The sequence below is a fragment of the Leptosomus discolor genome, chromosome 1 (assembly GCF_034619465.1).
Source record: "Leptosomus discolor isolate bLepDis1 chromosome 1, bLepDis1.hap2, whole genome shotgun sequence".
Classification (NCBI taxonomy): Eukaryota; Metazoa; Chordata; class Aves; order Leptosomiformes; family Leptosomidae; genus Leptosomus; species Leptosomus discolor.
Window position 1 is genome coordinate 32,559,739 of NC_141391.1, and position 26,575 is coordinate 32,586,313.

Consider the following 26,575-nt stretch of genomic DNA (forward strand, 5'->3'; position numbering starts at 1 on the left):
GGGGCTGCAGCTCCGCGCCTGACATGAACCCCTTCGCCTGGTACCCGCCGCCCCCACCGGGGCTCCCCCCGCCTGGGTTCCCTCCGCCATTTTTCTGCCCGCCGCCTCCCTGGGAGCCGAGCTTCTGGGCTCCCCCCGGGCCTTACCCGCCGACCGGGCGCTACCCTCCGCCCGAGAGCTGCCCGCAGCCTGGCGAGAGCTGCCCGCCGGCCGAGAACTACCGGCAGCCTGCCGAGAGCTGCCCACCTCCGGAGAACTACCCGCAGACCGAGGGCTACTCGCAGCCCGGCAGCTTCCCGCCGCCCACCGACGGCTACCTGCCCCCTGACAGCTACACGCCACCCGCCGCCTGGTACCCGCCGGCCTACGGAGAGCGACCGCAGGGCCCGCACGCTGGTGAGGGGTGCGGGGGGGGGGGAGGTCGTTTCTCGGGCCCATAGACTCCTTCCCATCCCTCGTCGCGGGGGAAGGGGGGGAAACTCTGGGGATGCCCCTAACCCTTGAGCCCTCTCTCCAAGCGTGCTCCCCTCTCTCTGCCGTTGCTGGTCGTGCAGCTCCGGCTCGTCTCCCCCAGGCTCTTTCCCTCCACAGAGGGTGCATTTTCCCAGCTGTACGTATAACTGGCTTTTTTTTTTTTTTTTTTAAGGTGTAAATGGCAATTTCGCACAGAAATGGCAAAGCGAGCAAGTGCCTGCGTTTAGTAAACGTTTTCCAGAAGAAAATAACAAGCCAAAGGTATGGACTGGTGTCCCCTGCCCAGAAAAAAAGACATGGACTTGTTGAAGCAGGTCCAGAGGAGGGCCACAAAGATGGTCAGACTGGAACACCTCTTTTACGAAGAAAGGCTGGGAGAGTTGGGGATTGGGGTTGTTCGGCCTGGAGAAGAGAAGGCTCTGGGGACACCTTATTGCGACCTTTCAGTACTTAAAGGAGGCTTATAAGAAAGGTGGGGAGGGACTTTTTGGTAAGGCCTGCTGCAATAGGTCAAGGAGTAATGGTTTCAAGCTAAAAAAAGGGTAGATTTAGACTAGGTATGAGGAAGACATTTTTCACAATGAGGGTGGTGAAATGCTGGAACAGGCTGCCCAGAGAAGCTGTGGTTGCCCATCGCTGGAAGTGTTCAAGGCTTTGAGCAACGTGATCTAAGGGAAGGGTGGGGGTTGGACTAGATGATCTTTGAAAGTGCCTTCCAACCCAAACCATTCTGTGATGGTGGCGGTTGTGTGGGACTTGCCCTGTGGTTCTACAGAGACCCCACGCTCTAACGCACCTGCTCTCACAAGAGAGCAGAAGTATGACAATCAGTCAGCACATCTTGAGCCCGTTGAAAGAAAGATACATTTTGAATTCTAACACAGGTTTACTTTAGAAAAGCCTTTGCCACGGTTATGCTGGAGTGCCCAAATCCAAGTGGGAAAAGGAAGGGTCTTTGCTGCTCTCAGAGCTCTTACGTGTGATGTGAGAACAGGCATGGTCTGACTGGAGAGGGAGGAGACTCAGGGCTGTAGCCTAGCTCTCCCCCCCAGCCGTCGATAAATCTGTGCCAGCCTGCCAAGTTTGCAGAAGCGATAATTGGTGGTGAGGTGGTAGTGGAAAGAGCTGGATGCAGGGCGCTTGGTTTGGAAGATGAGCGATTTGAACTTCACTTTCATGTTATGTTAGCTTATCTTTGAGACTTTAGAAATGTGTTTTAATTGATGGCTTTCTTAACAAAGATACTCATGAAAGTGTTTCACACCTAATTAAAAATAGTAATCTTGTAACTGCGATTTTGAGATGATTTCTTTCTTCTTTTTTTTTTTGCAGAACAAAAAGAAAAAAGAGCCAGTTTTCTCTCATTATTGTGATACCTGTGACCGTGGCTATAAAAACCAGGAGAAGTATGATGAACATATTGCACAACATAAACAGGTTGACGAGTTTGGCTTGTTTTATTTACACTTTGATTTTTAACTTTGTGCCTGATAAGTAGTTAGCTGTAGTCACTCTTTGAATGGAAGACTTAGCAAAGAGATTCCAGAGATACTAGAAGTGTTAGCAGGGGATTTTTCTGAAGGCTGTGTGTAGGGGAGGTCTCAGTTGTAGTGTTGGTTTTATTGCTGAAGTAATTTTAATGTCTTTCTTGTGAAGTATTGCTAAGCGGTAGGAATTAATTCATTGGTATCATTGTAGCATGCACAATTTTTATGTGAAAAAGCTTTATGTGGAAAACATTTTAAAAATCCACTCCTTTTTGCAAAGAAGTATCAAAATTCAAAATTGGAGAGTCTTGCAAGTCTTTCTTTTAGATTAACTTCGTGTTATCTCCACTTACCGAGTACATTGGCTTCACAGGTTATTCTAAAAGATGAAATTTAAAAGTATGTTATCCCTTCTTACTGTTTTTACAATCACATTTGTTTTGAAACAGGGTAGCTTGAAAGTTCTGTGTGACTGACTGTACAGGCATCTGGCACTGAGTTTGTTTGAAGTGTGCTCGAATGCTTGTTTATAATTTATTTGCGTAACTTGTCACGTCTTAAGTTCACCCCCTTATCTTGCAGTGCACAGAAGAAGGCTGCAATTTCAGCGCACATGAGAAGATAGTTCAGATACACTGGAATAACGTAGGTATCCCCCTGGGCCCAAAATACAAGTCTGTGCGATCTTTACTGTAGTCCCTTTTCTCAGTCTTCAGAGGCTTACTTGCATTCTTCTGGAGGGAAAACATAGCATATTGTGGATGAAAATGTGTTAATACTATGGGTTTTTTTTAATGGATTCATTTTGTAATCGCTGTGTTTGGTCTCACCGCTGTTGGAGATGAAATCAGTGATACTACTGTAGTTGACAGAATGATGCTTTTTTTTTCTTATGGGGTTTTTCCTTCCCCTTTTAAAGACCTATGAAATACTTTTTCCTTAGGCACATGCACCTGGGGCTAAAAGAATAAAATTAGATAGTCCAGAAGAGATCGCTAGATGGAGAGAAGAAAGAAAAAAGTAAGTGAGACTTGTGACCTATGAATTTTTTATGCTGTATTTTCCCTGTGGGATCGTTAGATGACAGCTGAAAGGCAGTAGCAGCACGTGCTTGCTGCTGCTGTTCCTTTGGCTCCACAAAACTCCTGCGGTAGTGGTCTGTGTCAGAGTGCCTGAGCCGGGAGGGTGTGAGCTGTAGACAGTAATTGTTTGGGTGATCATAACAGAAGGCAAGATACCGCCTGCAGAGGAAGTCGCTTTCCCAGACGTTTGATTTGTTACTCCGGGATTGACTCATTCCTTTTAGCCTGGTCGCTGAGATGTTTTAGATCAGAAGTGTGTGTGCGTTTGCTCAGTGGTTTTTTAATGGCTAAGAAATCTAGAACTATTTTACGGACTATAGTTGTAATACATCCATCTGTGTGCAAATTTCGAGAGCTTAAGTTCTCCCAGTAGGCCCCAACAGGGAGTTTTCCTAATTTGGAAGAGCTTTCTGCATTGCTTGACACTTTTCTGATGAAAAACAATAGAATCCATGAGTGATGCTGTCTCTTAACTCGCATTGTACTTAAGGTGCAAGGTAAAGTTTCCATGCAAGCAGTATTTCTCGTTGTTTCTCATTCTGTGATGTGGGGTGGTATCACTTTCTTCTGTTGACCAGCATCGAAGTGTTTAAAAATTCACTCTGTACTTCCATAGACCTTATTCCATTGTGTTTGGGGTTTTTTCCCTCAGAGTTGAACCCATTAAAATCTACACTTTTCCAGGAGGTGAAAGATGCTGTAGGCTTTTCCTCACTTCTGTTCCTGACTTACAGTCACTATAAAGTGATCAGTATGTGTGTTTTGTTTCCGTGAGCAAGAGCCTTTTATACAGGCTGAGAAGCAATACAAATTCGATTTCAAGATCACTGGTGATGAGCTGGGGCAGTGTATTAGTCACCTGGATTTTTTTAAAGGAAAATAAACCCAGTTGTCTGATGCAGTCTTACTGGTGAATCCAGCTTGCACTTGCATCAGAAAGCAATGTTAATGCATTCTTGCTTTGAACCTGGCTTCCCTTAAGTTTTTATACACAGTGGCTTGGTAAAACAGAGCAATGAGTGGAATGTATGTTAGGAGATTTTATTTTATTGCCTCCCATCACTTTTTGCTGTGTTGAAAAGCAAAATTTCTCCTCATGTAAGTTCATCCCTGCAAGTTTTTAATTTTCCTTTGGGCATCGCTGCAGCTTTTTCTGCGAATTTCAGAGAGGCAAAGGGAGGTCTTACCACTATGTCAGCACATCACAGCAGTCAACTGTTGCACCTGCTGTTCATTTTTTATAAATGAAGATAATCTGTAGATTCCTCTGTCTTTTTTTTTAAAAAAAAAACCCCAGCTTTTGTTGTTACAGTAACAAAAATGTCTTTTCTCTGATGTGTAAAGTGCCATAGTTAACCAGACAAAATTTTCTTGTGATCTGTGCAAGTTTTATGTTAGATTAGTTTTGGTTCCAAGGTTTCCTTTTATTCAAAAGATACTTGAAAGCTTGGTTATTATTTACTTGCAGTCTACATGACTGTCCTTTTTTTTTCTCTTTCTCTTCCCTAACAGTGATGCTCACCACATCTTCATTACTTAGAATGTGAAGTGTTAACAGGTTTAGCAAAACCCAGCATGTACTTAGATTTGTCTGTCTGGTGATCTACACTTCATTTTCTAACAGTAGCTCCAAGGAAGAACACCAGTACTTGTGTGTAGAGTCTTTGCTACTCATTTTCAATTTCTCATCCACTTTTCTGCTTTGGGAGGTGTCAGGGAGAGTTCATGTCTAGTGGCTGGTGCTGAGGTTTAAGTGTTGAAATGATATTTAAAGTATGTGTGTCAGTACAGGCTCTGCCATATACTAGAACATTAGGGAAGCGGGAATTGTATGTGCAGTCATGCTTTAGACACTGTTTGCTTGGGGAGTGGGTGCTGTGAGTCAAAGCCACATTTATCTGTGGTTGATTGTAAGGATGATACTCTGCCTGAGATTGTTTTTGCTGAGTTTCTAGAATATCTCATAGTGGATACTGTCGGTTTTTTACAGATTAATATAATTTGTCTGTGGTACAACATTGCTGAAAGTCTTTGTTCACTGCAGCACGGTAAAATCAATGAAAATAATGTCTTGTAGTCACGACCACCAACCGAAAAAAAAGGCAATATGGGAGTAGAACCTTCTAAGCCAAGGCCGCTAGGTGGAGTAGTGCTGTGGCTTGTTTTGGTACTTCAGTCCTTCTGTGGGCATCTTGTTTAGCTATAACGCATGGGTGTAGAATGACTACCTGGGTGGCTTTTGTTACTCTTTGTACATCAAGGAAGCTGTACTAACATCCTTTTTTTTTTTTTTTAAATTGAAAAAAAGAGAGAAACCCAGCTGAAACTTTTGTGAAGCATTAATTGGGTTGCCAGCAAGTCATCAGTTTACTACTGAAGGTCTGTTGTTGACTCACAGTAAATATTGCATTGTACAGAAAAAAAGGACACCAGAGGGAGTCTGAGCTATTAGGCAATTTTGGTTTATGGTGACAGGAAAAAGCCTTTTTCTTTCTAGAAGCTCCAGGCAGAGCTAAGAATGAATCTTTTTAGGTCATTAGTAGTTTGTTTCTAAGTAGGTCACAGTGATTTGACATGTGTGTTTCCATGCTGCATCCCTAACATCCTGTCTTGTTCTTTCAGCCGTTGTAAAGAATTACTTAGAGTTGAGATTTTTCTTCTTAATTAGCTGCTGTGTTGCTCAGTTGTGTACCCTACTTACAGTCTTTCAGAAAGAGCCCGTGTTTAAAGTGCTGCCTTACTCACGTAGAGGGAAGAGAAGGGAGAGAGCTGGTATGGGGCAGAGTATCTCTGGATGAGGTGTGCTGGGACAGATACTGTTTTTTCCTGTCTGATTGTGTACAAAGCCCTGTTCAGTGCTGCGGCCTTCACATCTCTGCTTACCTAAAAGACTTTAATGGTTTGTGACCCGTTGAACCTGCTGAGCCAGGCAGTCTAATTAAGCGAACGGCAATAGAAATGAAGTTTCACAGGATCTCAGGGTTTCCCTCTATTTTACAGGCAGATGGTTGTGAAGTCTGACATTAACTTTTGTGATTACAATTACTTTTCTTGGTTTGATTTTTTTTCCTGTCCCTTCCAAGTGTTGAGAAATGTTCTGTTTTCAGCATATTTTTTTCTTAAACACGGGGTTAAAGGGAATTATCTACAGTGCATTTCCTTAATGTGTGAGAATTACGTATTGCTGTCTTCCCTTCTTCCCAAGTGAGATCTGGTCCTGCTAGCCCATCTGTTTCTAACCAACCCTTCTTGAGTGAAAGTTATTAGAAAGAATGTGGCAAAGCTGCTCTGGTGTTAAAGTGAATCATTAAACTTACTTTTGCTTAGATCCCTAGTATACCTTGGAGGATTTCCTTGATCTTGTGTTTTGCTTGTAAATTATCCCCCTCCTCCCACCCTTTCTTTGAGCCGTTGAGGTTTTTTTATTCAGTTAGGGCTTGACTGCTATATTTCCTTGCAATACATCTCATAGGCTGAGCATGTGCTTAATGAATGAAGGCCAGTACTGTCAACCACTCCACTTTTAATTAATTTGTGGTTCTCTAGTTGAATAATGATAATCTACAGTAGCTTGGAATCCTCTCTAGTGTTGCTTCATGGTAGTTAAATATGTAATAAGGAAAATAATTTCTTAGCACCTGGTAAAAGTAGAGAAGACAAAGCAAAGTAGAAGGAATGTGTTGGTAGATGAAGGTAAGCAAATACAATAAACTGTACTCTGAACTGCAGGGGTGGGTTAGCAATAAAACTGCCTCAGCTAACATGGTAAAATCACACTAGAGATGCAATGCTTGATAAAATGCCTGGGAGTCTTAAACCAAGATTTTATCAGCCTTCTGTTGAGCCGTCTTTGTTCCCTTTGGGCTGTCCATGTCCCCTTTGCTGTTGGTCTTGATTGCATACGTACAACCAGCTCCAGCAATTACTGAGGCAATTTGATCACAGAGCTGTTACTGTAAAGATGATAAACTTGTATGGCTCTCAACTCAGAAATCCGTTGTGTGAACTGCTATAGAAACATGTCTCTTCCGTTACACGCTGGCAAAGCTGTTTTTCTGCTGCTTGCTAAGAGTGAGTTTACTCTGATGTTTATGTTAGCAAGATAGAGTACGCTGGCCTATAAAACATGGATGACTCTGGCTAGTGCACTCATTTCTTGGAGAAAAAAAAAATTAATCTGTTCACTGAGGCAACATGTTAGTGATTATGCTCAGTGTCACCATTCCCTGTCTCTGGAAGCTTAGGGTGTCCTTTACCAGCATGTCACTTCATTAGTGTATGTGTAATATACTCATATTAGCCTGAAAACCAGTGTTGTGGTGTTATCCTGACAATTTATACTGAAAAACTTCTCGTTTGGATTATGGAAATGTCTATGGTTGGAAGTTGCAGCTGCTCTGAAGTGGGACTGCCTTCTTGGGCAGTACTGTCTCCTTTGTGAAGTTTACTGTGCCAGACCATCACATCCTGGTTTAACTCCCTGTTTTACAGACAGTTGCTTAGGTTCGTAAAGCCTTTGTGGTGACTGATGAAGCTGTCTGTATTCAAGCTCTGACAAGTTGTTTGCAGGACCTAAGTGCTGGGCTGCTACTTCTATTTCAGTGGTGTTTGTAGGTAACATTAAGAACCTGATTTTGTTAGAGGAGGAGGGCATGCTTTCTGAGAAGGATTCAAACCCAAGTCAGCTCATCAGATTTTAACACATGGCCTTTTATGTGGAGAAATTCAGTATAGCCTCTTCCTTCTGCGTTGTCGTGCCTTTGTTCAGGAGCAGTCTTCCTAAATTTAGCCTTCCTGAATAAGAATTCTTTGTATCAATGAAAGAAATTTAATTTATTTTGATTTTTTTTTTTTGACCTCTCTTGAGTGCTTTGTGGCTGTCCTTAGATAGTGAAGTATGCAAAGTCTGCCATAAAGTTGTACCTCAAGACCATAATGTTTCCATTGTAGGCATCTGCCTCTCTTTATGGTCCAGTTGAATCTTTCTGCCTCTGTGGGTGGATCTAGCTGATGCTAGAAGGTGCACAGACCTCATTGCACTGGGGCTGGTACGGTGGGGTGGATGGGTAACTTTGGTCCGTGCCTTTGGTCCACTTGTTCCTTGCAGGGACAACTAGGGCTGACTTGGCCAGGTCACACCAGGACCCACTGGTGGGTTTAGCCCAACCTTGTCATTGCACAGCAGAGCACCTGGGGAGGAGTGAACTCAGTCTACCTTGTACCCAGGCTGGGGACCTGTGGACTTATTTCTACAGCTTATGGCCCACCAAGTCCTGGGAAGAATAAACTAACAGATGCTTATTGGCTCAGTGTGAATGAAACGAAATGCTGCACGCGTGCTGTTGAAATAGGTACGTTTTCTGCACAAGGCTATGTAATATTTGAGAAGAGCTGGAGAAAACAAACACAGCCAGTACAGTTGCCTTCAGATGCGCATTTGAAGGCATACTCGGACTTATGGCTTGAGCTCTCTCTTTAGCTGTTAGTTACTGCCTGTGTCAACTGGAAGGGTGGTTTAGGAGAAATCTGTCTGTCTTGGCAATGAATCGAACCGAAAGCATTCGTGGAGTCCGTTACGGTGGCTCAGTAGAGGGAGTGGTAACTCACAGGAATGAAAGTGGGAGGCAGTCATGTCTCAAATCGTGCTGTGAGAGCGTGTCTGAATATGTCCTTAATCAGCATAACTACAGGAGCACTTTGGAGACTCCTTTGCTCCAGGATTAAGGATCTTCCCTTATGTCTTTAAAAAAAAAAAAAATTTCAAAGATAAGCTTGGGGCTCTTTTGAGCATGACTACTTGTTTTATAGCTCGCTCTCCTCCTGTGAGCCTTACTCGTGTGAAGGAAAGCACCTTATCCTAAAACCGTGGAGAGGCGCCAAGCACAGAGGTCTTTGTCAATGCGAAGCTCTTGAGACTGAATAATTCATTGCATGCTTGCTGTGTGCTGGGAGTGTTATAACATGGACGAACAAACGTAGCTAACAGGGAAGAGCAGAGAGAGAACATCCCATCCCTATGCTCGCTTGAGCTGTATGGCGGATTTCTGGGAGGAATCTAATGAAAATTGGATTGACAGCTCATGTTCAAATCCTCTTTGGATTTGAGAGGAGACAAGTTCTGTGGTGTGTTCAGGTGTGTCTCATAGGAAACACTTCTCATCTTTCTTGCTTGGTATGTGGTTAAAGCTGTCTTGCATCCATGTGACACTTAACATTCGTGTTGTAAGATGCATGTGATAAGGTTAAGTATTTAAAGAAAGATACGTGTCTTTTTTGTTATCTGTATATAGTAAGTAGCTGTTCTAAGTTTCTCATTACTCCGTTTTAATAGACTTATAAAGTATTTATACTCTACGTTTCTATCCAGAAACTGGTGGGGGTGTGCATATGTTTCTCACTTACCACCTTTATCTCAAAGCCCTGGGATTTAGCTGATGAATGTTTACAGAGCAACTAGTGTAGCCATTTTGGGGCTTTAACAGTAATTTGCAGCAGGCTTTGCATGTTAGAACCAGCGTGGCATTCGTCTGTAGGGAGGGATGGGGAGGAAGGTGGGGAATGGAAGAGAGGGATGGTTTGGGAGATGGTTATAACAGTAGATTTGTTTTGGTCTGCATGACTTAGCAATTTTTCTTGAAGCTGGAATGGAACAGGGGCAGTAATTTTGGTGAACTGGAGCTCAGTGTGCAAGCACAATACTGAATATTGCTTGAGAGGAAACTTGTGTGCTTTTCCCTAACTGTCCCATTAAAGGAATCTTGTGTACCTGGAAACTGCTCTTAGAATCTTTTTTTTTTTTTTTTAATATTACAAGAACTCAGCAGTTGGTTTGCTAAAGGCATGTTGTACCTTTTAAGATCGTTCAAATACTCCAGTTGAAGCCCCATAAAAATAAAATTACAGGACTAAATCATGCTGTTATGTGTAGGGGCAGGCAGAGGGTCCATAAGCGTAACTGAACTATTTCTCTGTAGCTTTTTTGATGGTTTGGTAAACCTAATTGTGCCAATTTGGTAGATTTTGTTTGTTTGTTTGTTTGTTTTGATTTTAATCTCAGTATGTCAGCATAAATGCACTCAGGGTTTCTTTTCCTCACTGGTGCCTTTTTAAGAAGGAAACAGGCTGTTTAACTTCAATGAAACGTTTTAAAAATCTATTGTGTTTATAGAGGATGCTGGTTTGGTAAAGGGGAATTCACAAAGTACAGTGAATCATATAAGAGCCAGTGATTTTTATTTATTTTTTTTATTTTTTCCTTCTAGAAATTTTCCTACGTTGGCAAACATTGAAAGGAAGAAAGCGATGCAGATGCAGAAGGAAGAAAGGGGAGAAGTGCTGACTACCCAACAGTTCGGGTAAGCGTTTTGAAACGAGCTTGTTGCTTTCCTCGTAATGAGTTCAGAAGCACGGTCTCTTACTGTGGTCTCCCAGCACTTACAGCTTCCATTGTACACATGATCCAGCTGCCCTTCAACAGAAGACAGGTCGTTTGACAAACTGCGGGTGTAATGTTCTTTTGTTTACAGTGCTTCATAGTCTATTTCAGTTAAATTAAACAATAGTTGTATGAGAAATCTGACGTTCGCGCGCTCTGCCTTGTTTGAGAGAACCACGTTCTAGTGGCCATTCATTAGATCAGTGTAACCTTGGTCTCTGAAAAAGAAGTAATGGGGACAGAAGGCACGCGACATGGTGAATCCGCATGGTCTAATCCTTTAATGCCTGAAAATAGCCAAGAGAGATTTTATGAGTGGATTTGGCTTCTTAATCTCTCCTTTCAGATGATAAATCAATAGCCAAGTGAAGAGGGGAGGAAGATTTAACTTTATTTTCATAGCTTAAGTAGTGCTACTTCTTTCTCCTACCCTCCATCATTATCTATGTGCTACCTTTGCTACCTTTGTTCTGGTCCTAATCCTTACTCCTCTTGGATTTTTATCTGTTCTCTCCCTTATATTATGAATTACTTTCCAGTATGGTTTTTGATCTTTTTTGCTTCCCGTCAGGGTTATGTGGAACCAGCTAACTTCACTAGCTCTACTTTAGGGCCTGTGGGAAGACTTTCTCAAAAGATGTTTTGATGATCCATGTTCCTAGACTATCACCTATTTAAACTAGAATGACTGAGCTGGAAAGCAGGAGCAGACTCTTTTTGAAGGGGCTCTTGCTAAATACTACATGTTGCTGAATCAAAGTGAAGCTGGAGTTTGCCGGTTTGTTTTTTATAGGAGGTGACATCAAACAAAACAAAACTTGCACCAAGTAAAGCAGTTGAATTACTGCAGAATAGGGTTCATGTCAGGCTGGTATAATTTGTTGCATGGTGACAGTGCAAATTACCTTGGTGCTGCGTGTGCTTCAGAAGACCCCACGTTTACCTGACCCCTCCAGCTGGTTGCCTTTCATGGCTTTGGAAGGAAAGGTTTATAAAAGACTGAAGTAAAACTTCCTTCAAAAGATATAGTGTCGCAGAGGTGCTTTAGACCCAAAGAACCAAACGTAGGCATTGAGGCTAAAGCCACAAACATCTAGTACTACGTTTGGAGATTCTTACGAGCAAAGGTGAGTTTTGCTTGTCACAGTAACGAACTGTTTGGTATCTACTGGTTTGTTGGGTAACTCTTGTGACTGTGAGTCAGATGCATTATGTAGTTTTAAATGCCTATCAGTAATTCCGTAGTATTAAATTTTTTAGTAACTTTATATCTGGAAAATTGTTTGGAAAAAAGCTCTCAAAATTATAGGTTGTTTGCTTTCACTTAGTGACTTTTAACTCTGGTTGATTTTAGAAATCTCTTCTTTTTTTTCCCCTCCCTTCCCTGAGCTGCTAGCACTATAGACTTAATGAACTGTCCAAAAAGTTGTCATTTCTGCTTTGTGTGTCAACAATAAAGATTCTGGAATTGGTGCTTATCTGGCAAATTTACTGATGCGTGAGGCAAAAATAGAATACAGCTTGTTCTCTGCAACCGTACTATTAAAGCAAATGGCTAAGTAAGATTTAGAAAGGATTAGATACTTAACACTTCTGCAGTGCTTTCCATTTGTGGTTCTCTGAAGTGCTTTATGACTGCTAATTCTCAGCATCCCTGCGTGTGAGATTAGAGATGCAGAAGGACCACTTTGGTAGTCTGTCTGGTGTCTTGCAACAGCTGATTAATAGCGCATGGCGCTCTATCCCCTCTGAATGGGAAGCGAAGAGGTGTGTATCTTTCACGAGGGCAAGGCAGAAGGCAGATGACCTTTGGGTTTCTTTCTGGGTGTCTGAGGCCCCAGGGAAATCCGAATATTGTTTTTAACCCTCGGTCAAAGACAACACCTCCAGTTGAGCCTATATTTGCTCAGTATCTTCTAGGTTATACAGCAACATCCTGAATTTAGAGTCCGATTGTACAAATTCAGAAATGCAGTTCTCTGTCTGGGTGCAGCTGAATTATGGGAGCTAGTATTAGCCCCCATTTGTGGGTGAGACTGACACACAGGAAGGTGGTGGCTTGCCTCTTGTGCCACAGGAGCACTATAGTGGATTATGCTGTCAGGGCTGAGCAATCAGTGTTAGGCACTGTCATGAAATGGCTGGAGAATGAAATTAAATATGTTTTGTTGCGATATAAATCCATTTTGAATGCTATGGCAAGCCCTGTTCTCCTCTCAAGAAGGACTTAATTAGGCTGGAAACGTGTGGAAAAGAGGCACGTTGGTAATGGGAATGTTTCTGTACGAGCAAAGAAGTGGGTGGCTTGGAAGGGCTGTATGATGGAGGTCTAGAAAAATTGCATAGGTGGGAAGAGGTGAAAGAATGCAGTTATATGCTATTTCTTGTAACTTGGGAAGGATGGGGGAACCAAATGACCATTTTAGACATCGGAATGAAGACAAGTCAAAAGAAGTTCCTTTTTCACAAAGTACTAACGCCTTACTGCAAGATTTCAGGGATGCTAGAAGTTCACGCAGTATCCCACAGCATGAGATGGAAAACCATCAGTGTCAGGAGCATCTCTAATCAGAGCAGGTCTTTAAGTGGTACACCATGGAAAAGTAAGCAAGGAGAAAGTTGACCATTTGCCCTGCTTTTATGCGCTTTTTTTTTCTTTCCTCACGTGTCCCACTGTCTGCTTATTTGTGACAAGGTACCAGGTTAGAAATACACCTGTGAGACTCTGCTTGCAGATGCTTGACTGTAGACCCAGGGAGAAGTTTCAGAAAGAAGCTCTTGCCCAATTATGGTATTATATGGTTGACTGGGTATAACGGGACCTCTGCTGTGCTGTAGGTGAGGCTGAGGGAGAGAGTACCGAGCATAACAAAGCATGGGGCTTGTTCAGGACTGTAGATCTTGTATGTCTTTTGTGGTTGTAATGTGCTGATGATTAGTTGCAATGTTGTTTTGCTGAATTAAGTTCCTGTTGCTTGAAAATAAGTATGTTCAGGAAGCTTAGGTTGTCCTGTCTATATTTGCTTTTTTGTCTAGGTCACACCTATTGTATCTACAGACTTTGACAAGAGTTTAAGCTTTCCAGATATCTTCCTGTAAACAGGTTTTGTGTTTATAGGACAACCTAGAAGACTATGGAACCATGGAAGATAGGTGCAACCAGCATGTTGTGCTCTTGCCATATTTTAGGGCTTGTTATTTTGCTTCAGGTTTTTAAAAATCCATTGTCCTGATAGAATTTTCTTTTATTCCTTTTCCATCGGAGTGAAAAAGACGAATGACATGTTAGTCGGAGGCAGGAGCAAGTGTCATTGCAACTGATGGTGTCAGATGGCTGAATGGATTTAGTGCAGTGATTTCCTTCTCTGAGCTGTAACTGGAAAAAGGAGAGTTCAGCAGTAGAAGTATGCTTGTAGTAGCTGCTTCCCTTTTCATTCCACGGTCCCCCTGTTTTGAATGACTTAGTTGCTTAAGTGAAGAGAATATTTGTTGATTTTGTAATGTGAAGTGAAAACACTTATGTCCTCACACTGTAGATGATCAAGGAACTTGCTTAGCCCATGTACCCTTTGCCTTGTTAAAAGTCATGAACTTCAAACTCTTACATTTAGTTTCTAGCTTTGCCACGTTGCCCTGATAATGAAGTGACCTGTCTGTCACCACGTTAACTGAGCTGGAGTAAGTCCTGGCATCATGCTGTGTTGCTGAATCTTATATGTTGGCCTGAGCTGTTTGGATGTGTCAATTGATTTTATTCTCATAGCTTGTCATTTGTATGAACTCTGTGTTTCGATTTGCAGCAAAATGAAAGGGATGTGGAAACCTCCAGAAAATGAAGAGAGGCTTGGGCAGCAGGGAAGACAGAGGAGAAGACAAAGGCGCCCTTTCTGGAAGAAATGCAGGAAAAATGGTGGCGATTATGATGTGCATAGAACTCAAAATGAAGCCAGTGGACCAGAAAACAGCATGTGTGAAAAGGAACATGAAAACCAGCCTGCTTTGGCAGCTCAGCCATACGTGAAGGACATGGACCCTCTCAGTCTTCTGGCAAACAGTGATGTTGGTAAGACAAAGGAACTTGGAGAACTTTTTAAGTAGTTCTGCTGAAGCGATTACTGACCTTATGTGTAACTAGCAACTTCTGGGGAGAGCTTGGGATTTCCAAGAACATGTAAACTCTGTCCTTGATTGAGAGAGGGCTAACTGCATGTTTAAAATGGGAAGACTCTCTCTTAGGAGAAAATCGATGCATTGATGCAAGGCTTTATGGTATTCTTGGAGAAGAATGCTGGGGAGCCTGCTGCCAACTTACTTTCTCATTGTTACTAGCAAAAAAGCCCAGGATTGCTGTGTTGTGCCTAGAATAGTGCCAGGGCCAATGGAGTCATAAGTTAGAAGACAGTCCAACATCCCTGCACCTAAACCTTGCACTTAGAGCTTCCTTTTTAAATGGAAATTTCTGTAGAGAGATATCCTGATTCAGGACATGGTCTTCTTAGAAACTTCCTAGTGTGGTTATTGTGAAAGAGTGGGTCAGTGCTTTACCTAAAGGAAGTGGGGTAAGTCTTGCATTTTGGGGAGCTTCTGCCCTAGTAGGCTTGGCCTGTTATGGAGGAGACTATTTCAGTTATCTAGAGGTCTTTGAGATCATAGAATACCAGGTTGGGAGGGACCTCAAGGATCATCTAGTCTAACCTTTCAAGGTAAAAATATAGTTTAAATGGTATGGCCCAGCACCCTGTCAAGCTGAGTCTTAAAACTGTCTGATGTAGGGGAATCCACCACTTTCCTTGGGAGATTATTCCGATGTCTAATTGTCCTCATGGTGAAAAAGTTTCTTCTGGAGCCCAATTGGAATCTCCCCAGGAGTAACTTGTATCTGCTACCCCTTGAATTTTCCATGACTCCTCCTAAAAAGGGAGTCTCCATCTTCTTGGTAGCCACCCTTTATGTACCAGTACATGGTAATTAGGTCTCCCCTAAGCCTTCTCTTTTCAAGACTGAACAAACCCAGTTTTCTCAGCCTTTCTTCATATGGCAGGTCTTCCAGTGCTCTGATCATCTTTGTGGCCCTTCTCTGGACCCTTTCCAGCTTGTCCGCACCTTTTTTGTATAGCAGGGACCAAAACTGAACACAGCACTCAAGGTGTGGTCTGACCAGTGCTGAGTGGAATAATGACTTCTTTATCTCTGCTGGTGATGCCCTTGTTAATACAACCCAGCATCCTGTTGGCTTTCTTTGCTGCTGCGGCACGCTGTTCACTCATGTTGAGCTTGTTGTCCACCAAGATCCCCAGGTCCCTTTCCACAGGGCTGCTCTCCAGCCAGGTGGATCCCAGCCTGTGCTGCACTCCTGGGTTATGTATTCCCAAGTGCAAGACCTTACACGTGTTCACATTGAACTTCATAAGGTTCCTGCTAGCCCACTCCTCCAGCCTGTCCAGGTCTTCCTGGAGGGAGGCTCTCCCTTCTGGACTGTCAACTACCCCACTCACTTTGGTGTCATCTGCAAACTTCATCAGGGTGCTCTTGATCCCAACATCCAAATCACTTCTGAAGATATTAAACAGCACTGGGCCCAATAGCGATCCGTGGGGGATCCCACTTGTGACTGGTTGCCAGTGTGTGTCTGAATTCATGCCCGCATGTGCTGATGGGAGGAACTAAAACTAGTAGACTTGGCTGAGATATGGTTTGGAAAGAAGCTGAAATACAAAGTCATTGAAGAGGATAAAAAAATTCTGATTTGGAAAGGCTGACACAAGAATGTTTACGATACCAGCAGCATTAAGCACTTCTACGTAAGTTTGCTTGCAGGCCAAGTTAATCGTATTCTAAACACACAGGGAAAATCTAGCAAACTACTTTCAAGTCTTTCTGTTTTTTTCTGTCAGTATTAGGAAGCATTAGATTTTATTCTGAACTATCAAAAAATGTTTAATCTGAAGGGAAGATGTTGGGAGACAGGGTGTTGGTGTGTGTTGGATTTGAAAAATAACCGTGCTGGATACTTATTTATCTTAGTTTTGTATGTTTTAAAATACATTACTAACTTTTAAATCAATATTTAGCTAACAAACTGAAGAGGGTTTCTGGGCTCTTGATGGAGCACCTCAATTCTATCTTTGTTTTAACAAGCACTTCAGCGTAATAATCTTTTTACCTGTAATCTCCTGATTAGGAAATTTTTTTTGTCCGAAACACTTAGCTGGGAGAGGAGCTTCAGGAAGGAGTAACTTCAGGAAGGAGAGGAGAAGGAATAGCATCTGAGTTGTTTTAAGTTTAGGTGCTAAAACTTTTGCTTGCTCCTCATGGTGTTGGAAGTGCTGCCATAAAGTTTGTGTGCAGTATTATACATTCTGACATAAATACTGTACAGTAGTCTAAAGGACATGCACCAGCTTAAGTTGCTAAACTAATATGTAAAATAAGAAAATCTTTATAAAGCCAGAAGAAGAAAAAAGTACCTCAACATTCAAATTATTTTTAAAGACTATTAAATATGCCTTTGTGGTTTTGAAAATTTAGAATGTGAAAACAAATGGATTTCCTTGTATGAGTTAAGTGAATTATTTAAAATGTTAGCATTTTTCTTTTAATTCTTTTTTTTGCTGTATTATCTAATTTACTCTTGATACTCTCTGTATGTGTGTGTTCTCTGAAGTATTGCTGCTTAGGTTTTTTTGGTGAGCATGTCTTCTTTCCACATGCTGGCATAAATATAAACTCTCCAGATACAACTGTTTATAATATAGTCAGCGGTGATGCAGTACTCGTATAATAGGGCATGTAAGCTGACTTGTACCCTAGCTATTTTTAGCAACAAGGCTAGAATGCATCCCCTGGAAAGATGTCTGATGCTGAGTTTTTCTTGTTGAAAACATAATCTTCAATTAGTGGGAACAGGAACTCAGCATCCCTATGCAATTTGTTTATTCCACTAATCTCTGCTTGTTGGGAAACTTAAATATGCTTAAATATAACTGTATTTCCCCGCAGCATCTGTGTTTTGCTTAATGATAAAAAGTCTAATTATACCAAAGTACAGCTAGTAACTTCTGTTATAATAGGTAGAAAAGGAATGTGATACTTGCTTATTACACATTATTAAAGCCAGTTGCAGTTTTTAATGCTATTGAGAAATATAATCGTAACAAATAGTAACAAACACAATATTACTAAGTAGAATCTTTTTTTTAAAAGACATACAAATGAAGTCCATGATCTTGCTGTATAGGTACATTTTATTGGAGTATTTAAACCTTTCTAACAGTAGCAGCTCTTTCTCTAGAGGGAATGTGTTTTTTGCATAATGCATTTGCTTAAGTTCTGTTGAGTGGCTAGTTCCATCAAATCTAAGAAATTCAATGGGAGGTGAGAAAACAGAATTTTCCTCTTGACTTACAAACAGAAACAAGGTAAGATGACGAGCCTGTCAGGTGTAAAATTTTGAGGGATCTGCTGACCAGAAACAGTTTGGTGTATTCAGCAGTGCATAACGCTTCCTCCAAACGTGTTGCTCTCAAAGACAAAGTGTATTCCAGTAAATAAAATAGATAAAAAAGGCACCCAACCACAGTATGCACTGAACATTTTGGATGAGATAGAAAAAAGCAGCAATGACTCAAAATAACTTGAAGTAAATGCTGGTTTTATAATTGCTTGGGCATATGCAGATGCTACGTCTTCTCCATTAGAAAATGGACTGCGTTTAGCCTGATCTTCCAATGTAATTGCAAATTGGCGTGATTACTAAATCACTGAGAATCAACCTTTCTCAAAAAGAGGCAGGTAAGGAGTTTAGATAAAATACTTCTGCGTTTGCCTAAACGGCATGAGCCCAAATGAATCAAATTGCCAATTGTTAATGATATATTAGAACAGAATAGAGAAACACTTGTGACTTCAAAATAAACACTTTTGAGATCTTTATTTCAGTAAAAGCTTCTTAAGAAGTGTTTGGTTCAAATTGAAGCCATCACAATTTTGCATGTTTATATTTAGGAATCTTTTTCAGGTTTGACTCCCTTCCTGGCATCCTCAATTTCAGCGTTTTTGATCTGCTTGCATCCTGTCTTCCTGGTATTCTCTTTTGGGGTAATTTGGGACAGTAATACCTCTCTTACCCGCGTATGTCCATAATGCTGTGCAGGGATTTATGTGTCAAATGGTCTGATGTACTGCTGAAAACCAGTCGCCTAATTTGTAGCCTTGGTTCTCAATGTTGTTTATGAACTTTTTTTACTATCTCAAATTCTCACTTTGAATGAGCCTAATTCTCTTTTCCTTTTTTGTTGGTTTTTTTCCCTTTCCCCCTGAATGGCTTTTGAATCCTTCTCTCCCCCACCCCCACCCCCCCCGCCTCCGCAGGACTAAATCCAGCAAGACTTCAAAACATATGACATCCTCTCTCTCTCTTTCCCTACACTTGATAATAAAACCTGTAATTACGTTTGGTAAGTGAAGAAAGAACCAGAAAGCCCAAGCTCTTGTTCAGGAAACCTTTTGCTTCTGTAGCTTTGCTGGCAGGACTGTAAACCAGTGGTGAGATGACTTTGCCACTGAATGTCTGTTAGAGGGTAGGCACATGCGGGTATTTTTTTATCAGTCCACGGTGTTGCGCAATGGCGCCCAACATCAAGCTTGTGTAGTGGTGAGATGGGGATTTAGCAGCCAGGCTGGCTGTTGGCATGCAGGAGCACTGGGGAAAACCCCTCTTGCCTGTTCTTTCTCTGCAGAATCTGACAAGGACGAAGCAGCAGCTGAAGATGGGAGGCTGGGATTGACTGTTGTTCCCAAGCAAGTCACCTCTGCCCTGAGTTCGTTGTTGGCCAACTACGGCAGCGCGTCCGACAGCGAGCCCGAAGGTGCGTAGGAGCACGTCCTCTGCGCTTCTCCTCTCCCCTTCTTCCCTACGTCACTGCACTGGTCTGGGCTGCTGTGTAAGCTGTGGCTTACATTTAGCAAAGATGTTAAAATAATGGCAGTTCAGTGGCTACATCTCCAAAACACTTGGCTATGGAAATGCCTTTTGATTTCTGGCCTACCAGTGCTGTAATTCAGAGCTGTCTTGTAGCTGTTGATTTTTTATTTTTTTTTTAGGCTTATAGAAGTAAAGAGAGAAGCTTGTGAAAGGTTATACACAGGGATGTTTTTGTGGTCTGTGTACAGATCCTTTCCAGTTTGCTTTCAGCAACCATGCATGGTAGCACTGGTGCAAGCCATGCATAAAGGCAGGCTGGGAGGAGTAAAAGGGTATGCCGTTATTCTGCTCCTCTTATTTCCCCACTCCTCCCTCCTCCCAGTTTTAAGCATTAACTGGGGTTACTGGGTGAGCCGTTAGTTGTCCCTGGTATGGTGATAGCTCCCAGTCTTGAAGAAGCTGTGTTCTGGACAGAACACAGCGTTTGCACAGGGATGGCCTTGTCCACTTGGCCTGTGCCACATCTAATGCTTCTCCTCACAGCCCTACAGCATACTTTAGAAAACCTCAAACAGAGTTTCCTGAAAGACTGGGTGGAGCTTTTCCCCCTTTTCGCTTTCCTTTTCTCAGGGGCATGTCCTGGGTTGAAGTGGGGGCATATAATGTCCTTGGTTAGGGTGTGTGTCATCAAACTTCCCAAGCCTTTTTTCTGCTAGTTAGGGGAAAAAAAATCAGCCTGTCTTCAGTGTTGCTTCAAATCATGTTTGAATAGTGCCAGGAAAAAGCTGTTATGCTCACCCTGTGAACTAATTTCCATGTCCTTAAGGGCTTTTTCCATAGAAGGCTGCTGGGTGTTGCAGTAAGACTTGAACTCTCTAGTACTTGGCTTTTGTGCTTCCGTGAGTGTATGCGTCAGGGTTTGGTACAGAGAACTGCTGCTGCTTCTTGTTTTTGCAGATAGTTGCTATGCCTTGCGTGCCTTAGTTGGCCTACCTGAAGTTACAGACAACCTCTAGCAGGCAGGGAACTGAACGTGGGCATCCTCTGCCCTAACTGTATCATGACTTTCACAGCAGCCAAATTTGCAGCAAGCTACATTGTGAAGCGGAAGCAATGTACTTTCTCAGTGATAAGATGGCAGAGGTTTGAAATCTCATTCAGCTCTTACTACTTCTGTTTTTCCTTTTGGAGAGTTTAAATATCTTGTTTTCCTTTTTCTGCATGTTTAGAGATTATTTGAATTTTAAAAGAAACTCCAAACCCAAACCAAACAAAACCCTCCCTTCCTCCAAGTAAACCTTGAACATCTTCACATCGGGTTATGTGAGCGAAAATAGTACTAACGAACTGCCAATGCATGGGGATATAAGCATGTTAGAGAGGCTTTTAAGTTTGAGATGAAAGTGTGTTCTTTTTCTTTAAGAAATCCCTGTCAAGACTGCAACAAAAGCTGAAAAAAACCAGGCTGCGCTCAGAAATGTGCCTCAAACTACTTCTGTTCCTTGGAGTCGAAACCCGAATCAAAAATGTCCAGAATATGCAGGCACGATGTTGAGAAGCTCAAATTCAAATGCACGTCCCCCCAGAAGGCCTGATAACCGGGGCAAGAAAACATTACCTCTCCTTCCGAAACGCCGTCCAACTCTGCTGGAAATGGTAACAGCCTTAGTGCTAAAATAATGCCGCCTGTACCAGAGTAGCGCTATTTGTGAGTGGTTCTCCTCTTCCCTGTGGGAAGTTAGAGCAGTCTGTTAGCTAAGGTCCTGTCTTCAAAATAGCAAAGTGAGTGTTTCACTCGGAAAAGGTGTAGATTCTTAAATAGACGAGTAGAAATACCTTGCTGTGCATTCAGGTAGTGACTGACTTTGGTGAGCAAGAGATGACAACTTAATCATGTGCCTAAAACGAGCTGCACAAAGCACAAAACCTTTATTCCTCCCTCTCCCCTCCCTGTGGTAGTATCCAGTAGGTTTTGTTTGTGTGTGATCCCATCAGCCTTATTCTGATTTTCCTTCCTTTGCTCCCAGCTTTGCTATTCAACTGCCTTCCTCTCATCGAGGAGCACGCAATTTTTTTTCAGATGCAGTCAGAGAGATCTTGTTGATAAGGGTGTCGGTGACTTAAACTGTAGAGTGGTGCAGAACTGCAGCCTGCACGTGCATGGGCTGCTTCTCTGTAGGCATGTTTAGATCAATCTGAGGAAGTGACAGCACTAGTACCTTGAAGAGCAGGTTGCTGTCTCAGAAGGGTAAAAAAAGGTTTGTAGGGGTGAGTCCAAAATGTTACAATTCTGTTCGCAGTGCAAAGCATCCTATTTGGAAGCTTGGTGGCTTTAGTATAAACAAAACTTTGAAGCTTTTATTGCGTTCAGCGCTCAAAAGCGATATCAGATAGGTAGACTACCCTTGTGATTCTGTAAACAGCCAGCGTAAAGCTCCCCCATCAAAGGCAAGCTTTCTGTGGGCAGAGCACAGGAGAAGTCGGGGCTCTGAAACAGCACAGGATGTTTAAGCAAGAGATACCTGATAAGGCACATCCCAAGTTGCAAAGTGAGAGAAATCCCTTGATAGTCCTTTTAGCACATACTACCGTTACTGCCAAGAATTAAAGCTCCTAGTGACTGAAAAGGAAGTGTTTGCCCTTTATGTAGCTCCCTAAGCATGCAGTTGTCTTTATCTCTTGCTCTTCAAAGTTGTTGGTGATCAAAGCAATGAGGACTCTGGAAAAATTCAGATGAAGTCCCACATGCTGAGAGAAGCTGGCAGAGCGTTGGAAGCCTGAATTGTAGCTGGTCCAGCTTTTAAAATTGCATTTTGGGGTTTTTTTTTGCCTTTTACTGTTGCTCAAAACTGTTGTTAAAGGATATGTACTGTGACTGAATCATAGAGGAGCGCCTGAGATTCACAGGTAAGCTTCTGCTGTCAGAAATGGTCAGTGTATAAAAACCTCAAGGAAGCAAGGTTGAAGTTTTACGGTGAGTCACTGCTGAGAATTTATCCAAAAAGTGAGGAAGTAGGATTGCTAAAAAAAAAACCCTGCATGTTGTATCAGTGAAATGATGCTTTAAAAAAAAAAAAAAAAGGAGGTAGGAGAATAGCTGCAGATGTCTATTGGCAGTGAGCTTGGGCACTAGTAAAACGTGTTTGTTGTAGCCATGCAAACAGTAATGTGTGTTTAGCCATTCTGTCTGCTGACAAAATAAAAAGCTTGTGTATCATCACTCCACTGATGCCCATCCCTGCATTAAAATGTATAATACAAAGATACAGTCTTTGATAGGGTGATGGTGCATCATGTCTGTGCCTTTGTTTGGACATTTGGGAATTCAGCTGTTTCTCCCAGTCGAGCAAAGAGAACATCACTGTGCTGTCCCTCCTCTGCCCTAACGTGCATCTCTTGGTTCAGACAGGAGATTTCTGAAAGCCCATTTTAGGTGGGGAAGCACCCAGTGTGGGAACACGTGGCCTTCCTGTGTGGTGTCTGGTAAGGCAGTCTCCTGCTCTGCGTGTCCAGGACTCATGTGTGAGAGCCAACTCTTTAGATCAGAGAAGTTCAAAAAAAAAAAAGTTCACTGAGTAGAGCCGTACATCTTGCTAGGCTTGTGTCAGCTGCAGAGCAAGACAGGGAAATGTGCATCATATTCTCTTCTTTCTTTCCAGCTGCTGGCCCACGACATCCGACATGAAAGGAATGTGATTTTGCAGTGCGTTCGATACCTCATCCAAAATAATGTGTTTGGACTTCGTTTTAAAACAGAACCACAAGCTGAAACAGAGACTGAACAGCCCTCTACAACTACAGCAGAGTCTTTGACAGACAAACTCAATGAATCTAATTGTTCTTGTAGCTCTGACCTTCAGTTAGCAGGAGGAGAAGATGATGTATTATTAATAGCTCAGGGTGAGAAAGCACCCGTGGATCAGACTTCACAGATGGCTCGCTTGGCAGATGAGGACACGTGGGAAACCCCGTCAATTCAGTGTGAAGAAGCACCGTAGAGGATGTCTGTTGTGGACAACAAAGCAAAGGCTCACATTTTCTACCTGACTGATGCTTTTTGAAAGATGTCAGTATAGCAAAATGATCGTTAAAGTACATACTGGAAACTGTTAAAGCCACTTTTCTGATCCGTTCTGACCAAGGTCACTATTTCCTTGTGGAAACAGCATCCACGTTGAGTAATTGCATTTCCCCATGGCGGAAAGGCAGCAATGGCACAGAGTATGACCTTCCTTAGAGTAGGTGCGTATCCCCACTTTCAAGCTTCAGAGCTCTGAATGTTTTATCTCGTTACGAAATGTGTGTTAGTCCATCACCAGAGCCAGGTGGTGTTGTGGTAGGATGAATCTTCCTCATGTGAAATCACAGTCTGGCATTTCTGGGAGTATCGTGAGTGTCCAGAAGCATTTCAGTGTACTTTTGAAATGGTAATTCAGTGCACATTTTCCCCTGGCTGTTATTAATATAATATATCCAATATAAATGTAATATATCTTCCATTTCTTCATTGTATACTGGCTATAACTGACCTGGCTCTAAAAGTACTGCTTGCACTGTGAGTCTCCTCCTCTCTGAACTGATTTGTTAATTGAGCAGAAAAGTGGAAATGAGGATGCAGACTGATGCAAGAAGCTTTTTTTTTAAAAAATAAATTAAGATACAATAACTGCTTGCATCAGTCCCAGGTTGCTGGTTGACCTCAGGTACCCAATATTAGGCCTTAACTGCTGTTATAGTCATTGCCTGACAAATCTAACTCTTGAAGCAAACTGCTGGTGTTAAGAATATTATCAAAGATTAGAAAGCTTACTGAGAGTCACTGGTTCGTCTCTTTTTTAATATGCATTGGGAATTTATTAGTTTGCCTTCTGGAAGAATGTCTTCCTTGGTACATCGTTATGATGCTCCTACAGCATCCAGTGATTTTTTTTTTTTCTTCATAGATTTGTGCATACATCCATAGTGTTGTGAGCACTGAAAAAGCATCAGTCAAGGTTTAGAAACAAGTTTAGTCTTTTGATTACATTGTGCATTTGTCAGAATCCCGTCTTGTCAAGGGCAGGTGTTAGTTTGTCACATTGGCACTGAAAAGATGCCATGAAATTAATCTATTACCAAAACCTGCATTTCAGAGTATTTATCTGCTCTTTGTCTTTTAGTCATGTTGGAGTAAAATCTCAGGGACTGATTTTTATTTGTTTGGTAGAAGTCTAGCCTTCCATTCCACCATCTAAAATATGGAGACACACATGGGCTTTTTTTGTTGGCTAATAACTGTGTTTTCTTTCCTCGTGTTCCTTAACTTGTGCCATACGTCTCATTTGTGGTGCATAGAAAACAAGAAATAGTTGAAAATTATATCCCACTGCTCTGCTATTTATGGCTACGACTGCATATTGTGTTTGTAATGCACGGTCTAAATTTATGGCATTATATAAATATCAACACCCTTGTAAAAGTTGCTTGTCTCAAATATAAGTGCAGAATAGATGCAGTGATCATAAACATTTAAATTTCCAAGGCAGATGATTCATTCTTCCCATGATGGTCCCACGAGCCATCTCAATCTCACTGACTTGCTTATGGCTCTTACAGTTTTACTGCAACGAAAATACCAGCAAAGGACTCTAAGCCACGGAGATCTGGCACTCGGGCAGAACCTGGTTTTGGAGTGGAGTGGTACCAGTGCTGTTGAAAGCATGGATAACAGCTGCAGGAAAAGAAATGGATGTCTTAGGATTGCTACTAAATTGCACTTTAATCAACCCTTAACATGTTTCTGTCCCTATCAATTTGATGGCAGAGCTTTCTTTGTACGCTCTGACCTTGTGTTTAAAAAAAAACAAAAAAACAAAAAAAAAAAAAAACAAAACCCCAAAACCAAAAAACCCAAACTTTACTCTGAATTCTTTATACTGTTGTCATTATGGACTTAAGAATATTAAATTTTCACACAAAACCAAAAGCTTTGTCAGAAGAAAATCTTTATATAAAGTCTATTTTGTGTAGATGGAAGAGGTGGGTTTCTTTTGGGGGAGATCTGTACAAGGCCAGCGTGGTGTACATCGGTTTTAACCAGGGACTTGTTGCATATGTGCAGAATGACTATTGTTCTCGTAGCAAACCATTTCTGCCAACTCATGTAGCAGACACATGGAGACATCACTGCAGTGATGTTAAACTCGGAGTTGCAGTCTTGGTCAGTGAGTGGAAGGTCTCTGTCCGTTCCTCTCCTCCACTTTTCCTGTTCTTCCAGGCTGTGTGCAGACTTCATGTGACTTCTTGCTTTTCAAGAATGTGCTTTCTTAGTACTTTGGCTTCAGCCTTTGGATAGGAAAGCAGCTGTAATGACCTGTTCTGGTACTGTCAAATACCTGGAGGCTTCTCTGATACTTGCAACTTTCCTGTTCTGGGTTAAGAAGGGTGGGTTTTGTTTACTCCTTTCTAGCAAGGTGCCTCTCAATGTCTGTGTAAGAAGAACCTGCATACTTCTGACATGCTGCAGGAACCAGCGTCTTGATGAAGCTTTGTGTAGCTTTTAACTTTCTCATTGTTTTGGTGTGGGGTGGTGGTTTTGGGCTGATTTTTTTTTTTTAAGTGTTTTTGCAGTGTTATTAGGAAAAAAATAAATCCTACTTCTCAGGCTTTGTGACTCACTTTAGATAAAAATATTCCAGTGACAATCTTCACACTTCTGAAATTTTATTTTTATCTATCTTCTTTTGTAACTTAGCTACTGAAAATGTAATTGTGGGTGTCTAGTTTAAATTCAGTACCTTTGGGCTTTGGTGGGTTTTTTTGTTTGTTTTACATCATCCGTCTCACCTACTGAGCTAGAACAGTTGAGAGAGGAGGAGAAAAAAAAATAAAAAATCGTTCTTTACTCCGTTGTGGTGGTGCAGCTTAGGTAATCTAGGCGTTGCTGTGAACAAAGTTACTTATACTACAGCACAGCTGCTCCTGAGATGAGGGTGAGGGAAATGAGTGTTGTGTGTTTCCAACTGGTATGACTGCTTGGTCAGTGAGGGCTTTTGCAACTGATTTGGTGTGTTGCTGTTGCAATCCTTGCGTTGAGAGCACGGGAGATGGGGTGGTTTGATAGCCCTGCTCCCAAAGGTGGTGCTGTCCCTGCTGTCAGCGCTCTGATCCTCCGTGTCAGCTCCTTGCAACTGGG

At 42.1% G+C, this 26,575-nt stretch overlaps 1 protein-coding gene across 1 annotated transcript; it reads left to right on the forward strand.

The window, feature by feature from the left end:
- Nucleotides 1-23: 23 nt before the first annotated feature.
- Nucleotides 24-26,103, forward strand: NUFIP1 (nuclear FMR1 interacting protein 1). The gene is made up of 10 exons (XM_086481966.1): nt 24-396; nt 647-735; nt 1,807-1,911; nt 2,544-2,606; nt 2,905-2,981; nt 10,306-10,398; nt 14,279-14,541; nt 19,217-19,345; nt 20,825-21,057; nt 23,061-26,103. The coding sequence occupies exons 1-10, from the start codon at nt 24-26 to the stop codon at nt 23,397-23,399; spliced, it is 1,764 nt and encodes a 587-aa protein (XP_086338092.1). The 3' UTR covers nt 23,400-26,103.
- Nucleotides 26,104-26,575: the final 472 nt, after the last annotated feature.

Coding starts and splice junctions, on each gene's coding strand:
- NUFIP1 (XM_086481966.1), top strand. CDS start 24: ATGAACCCCTTCGCCTGGTACCCGCCGCCCCCACCGGGGCTCCCCCCG. Junction 1,912..2,543: donor ATATTGCACAACATAAACAG/GTTGACGAGTTT, acceptor CTTATCTTGCAG/TGCACAGAAGAAGGCTGCAA. Junction 2,982..10,305: donor TGGAGAGAAGAAAGAAAAAA/GTAAGTGAGACT, acceptor TTTTCCTTCTAG/AAATTTTCCTACGTTGGCAA.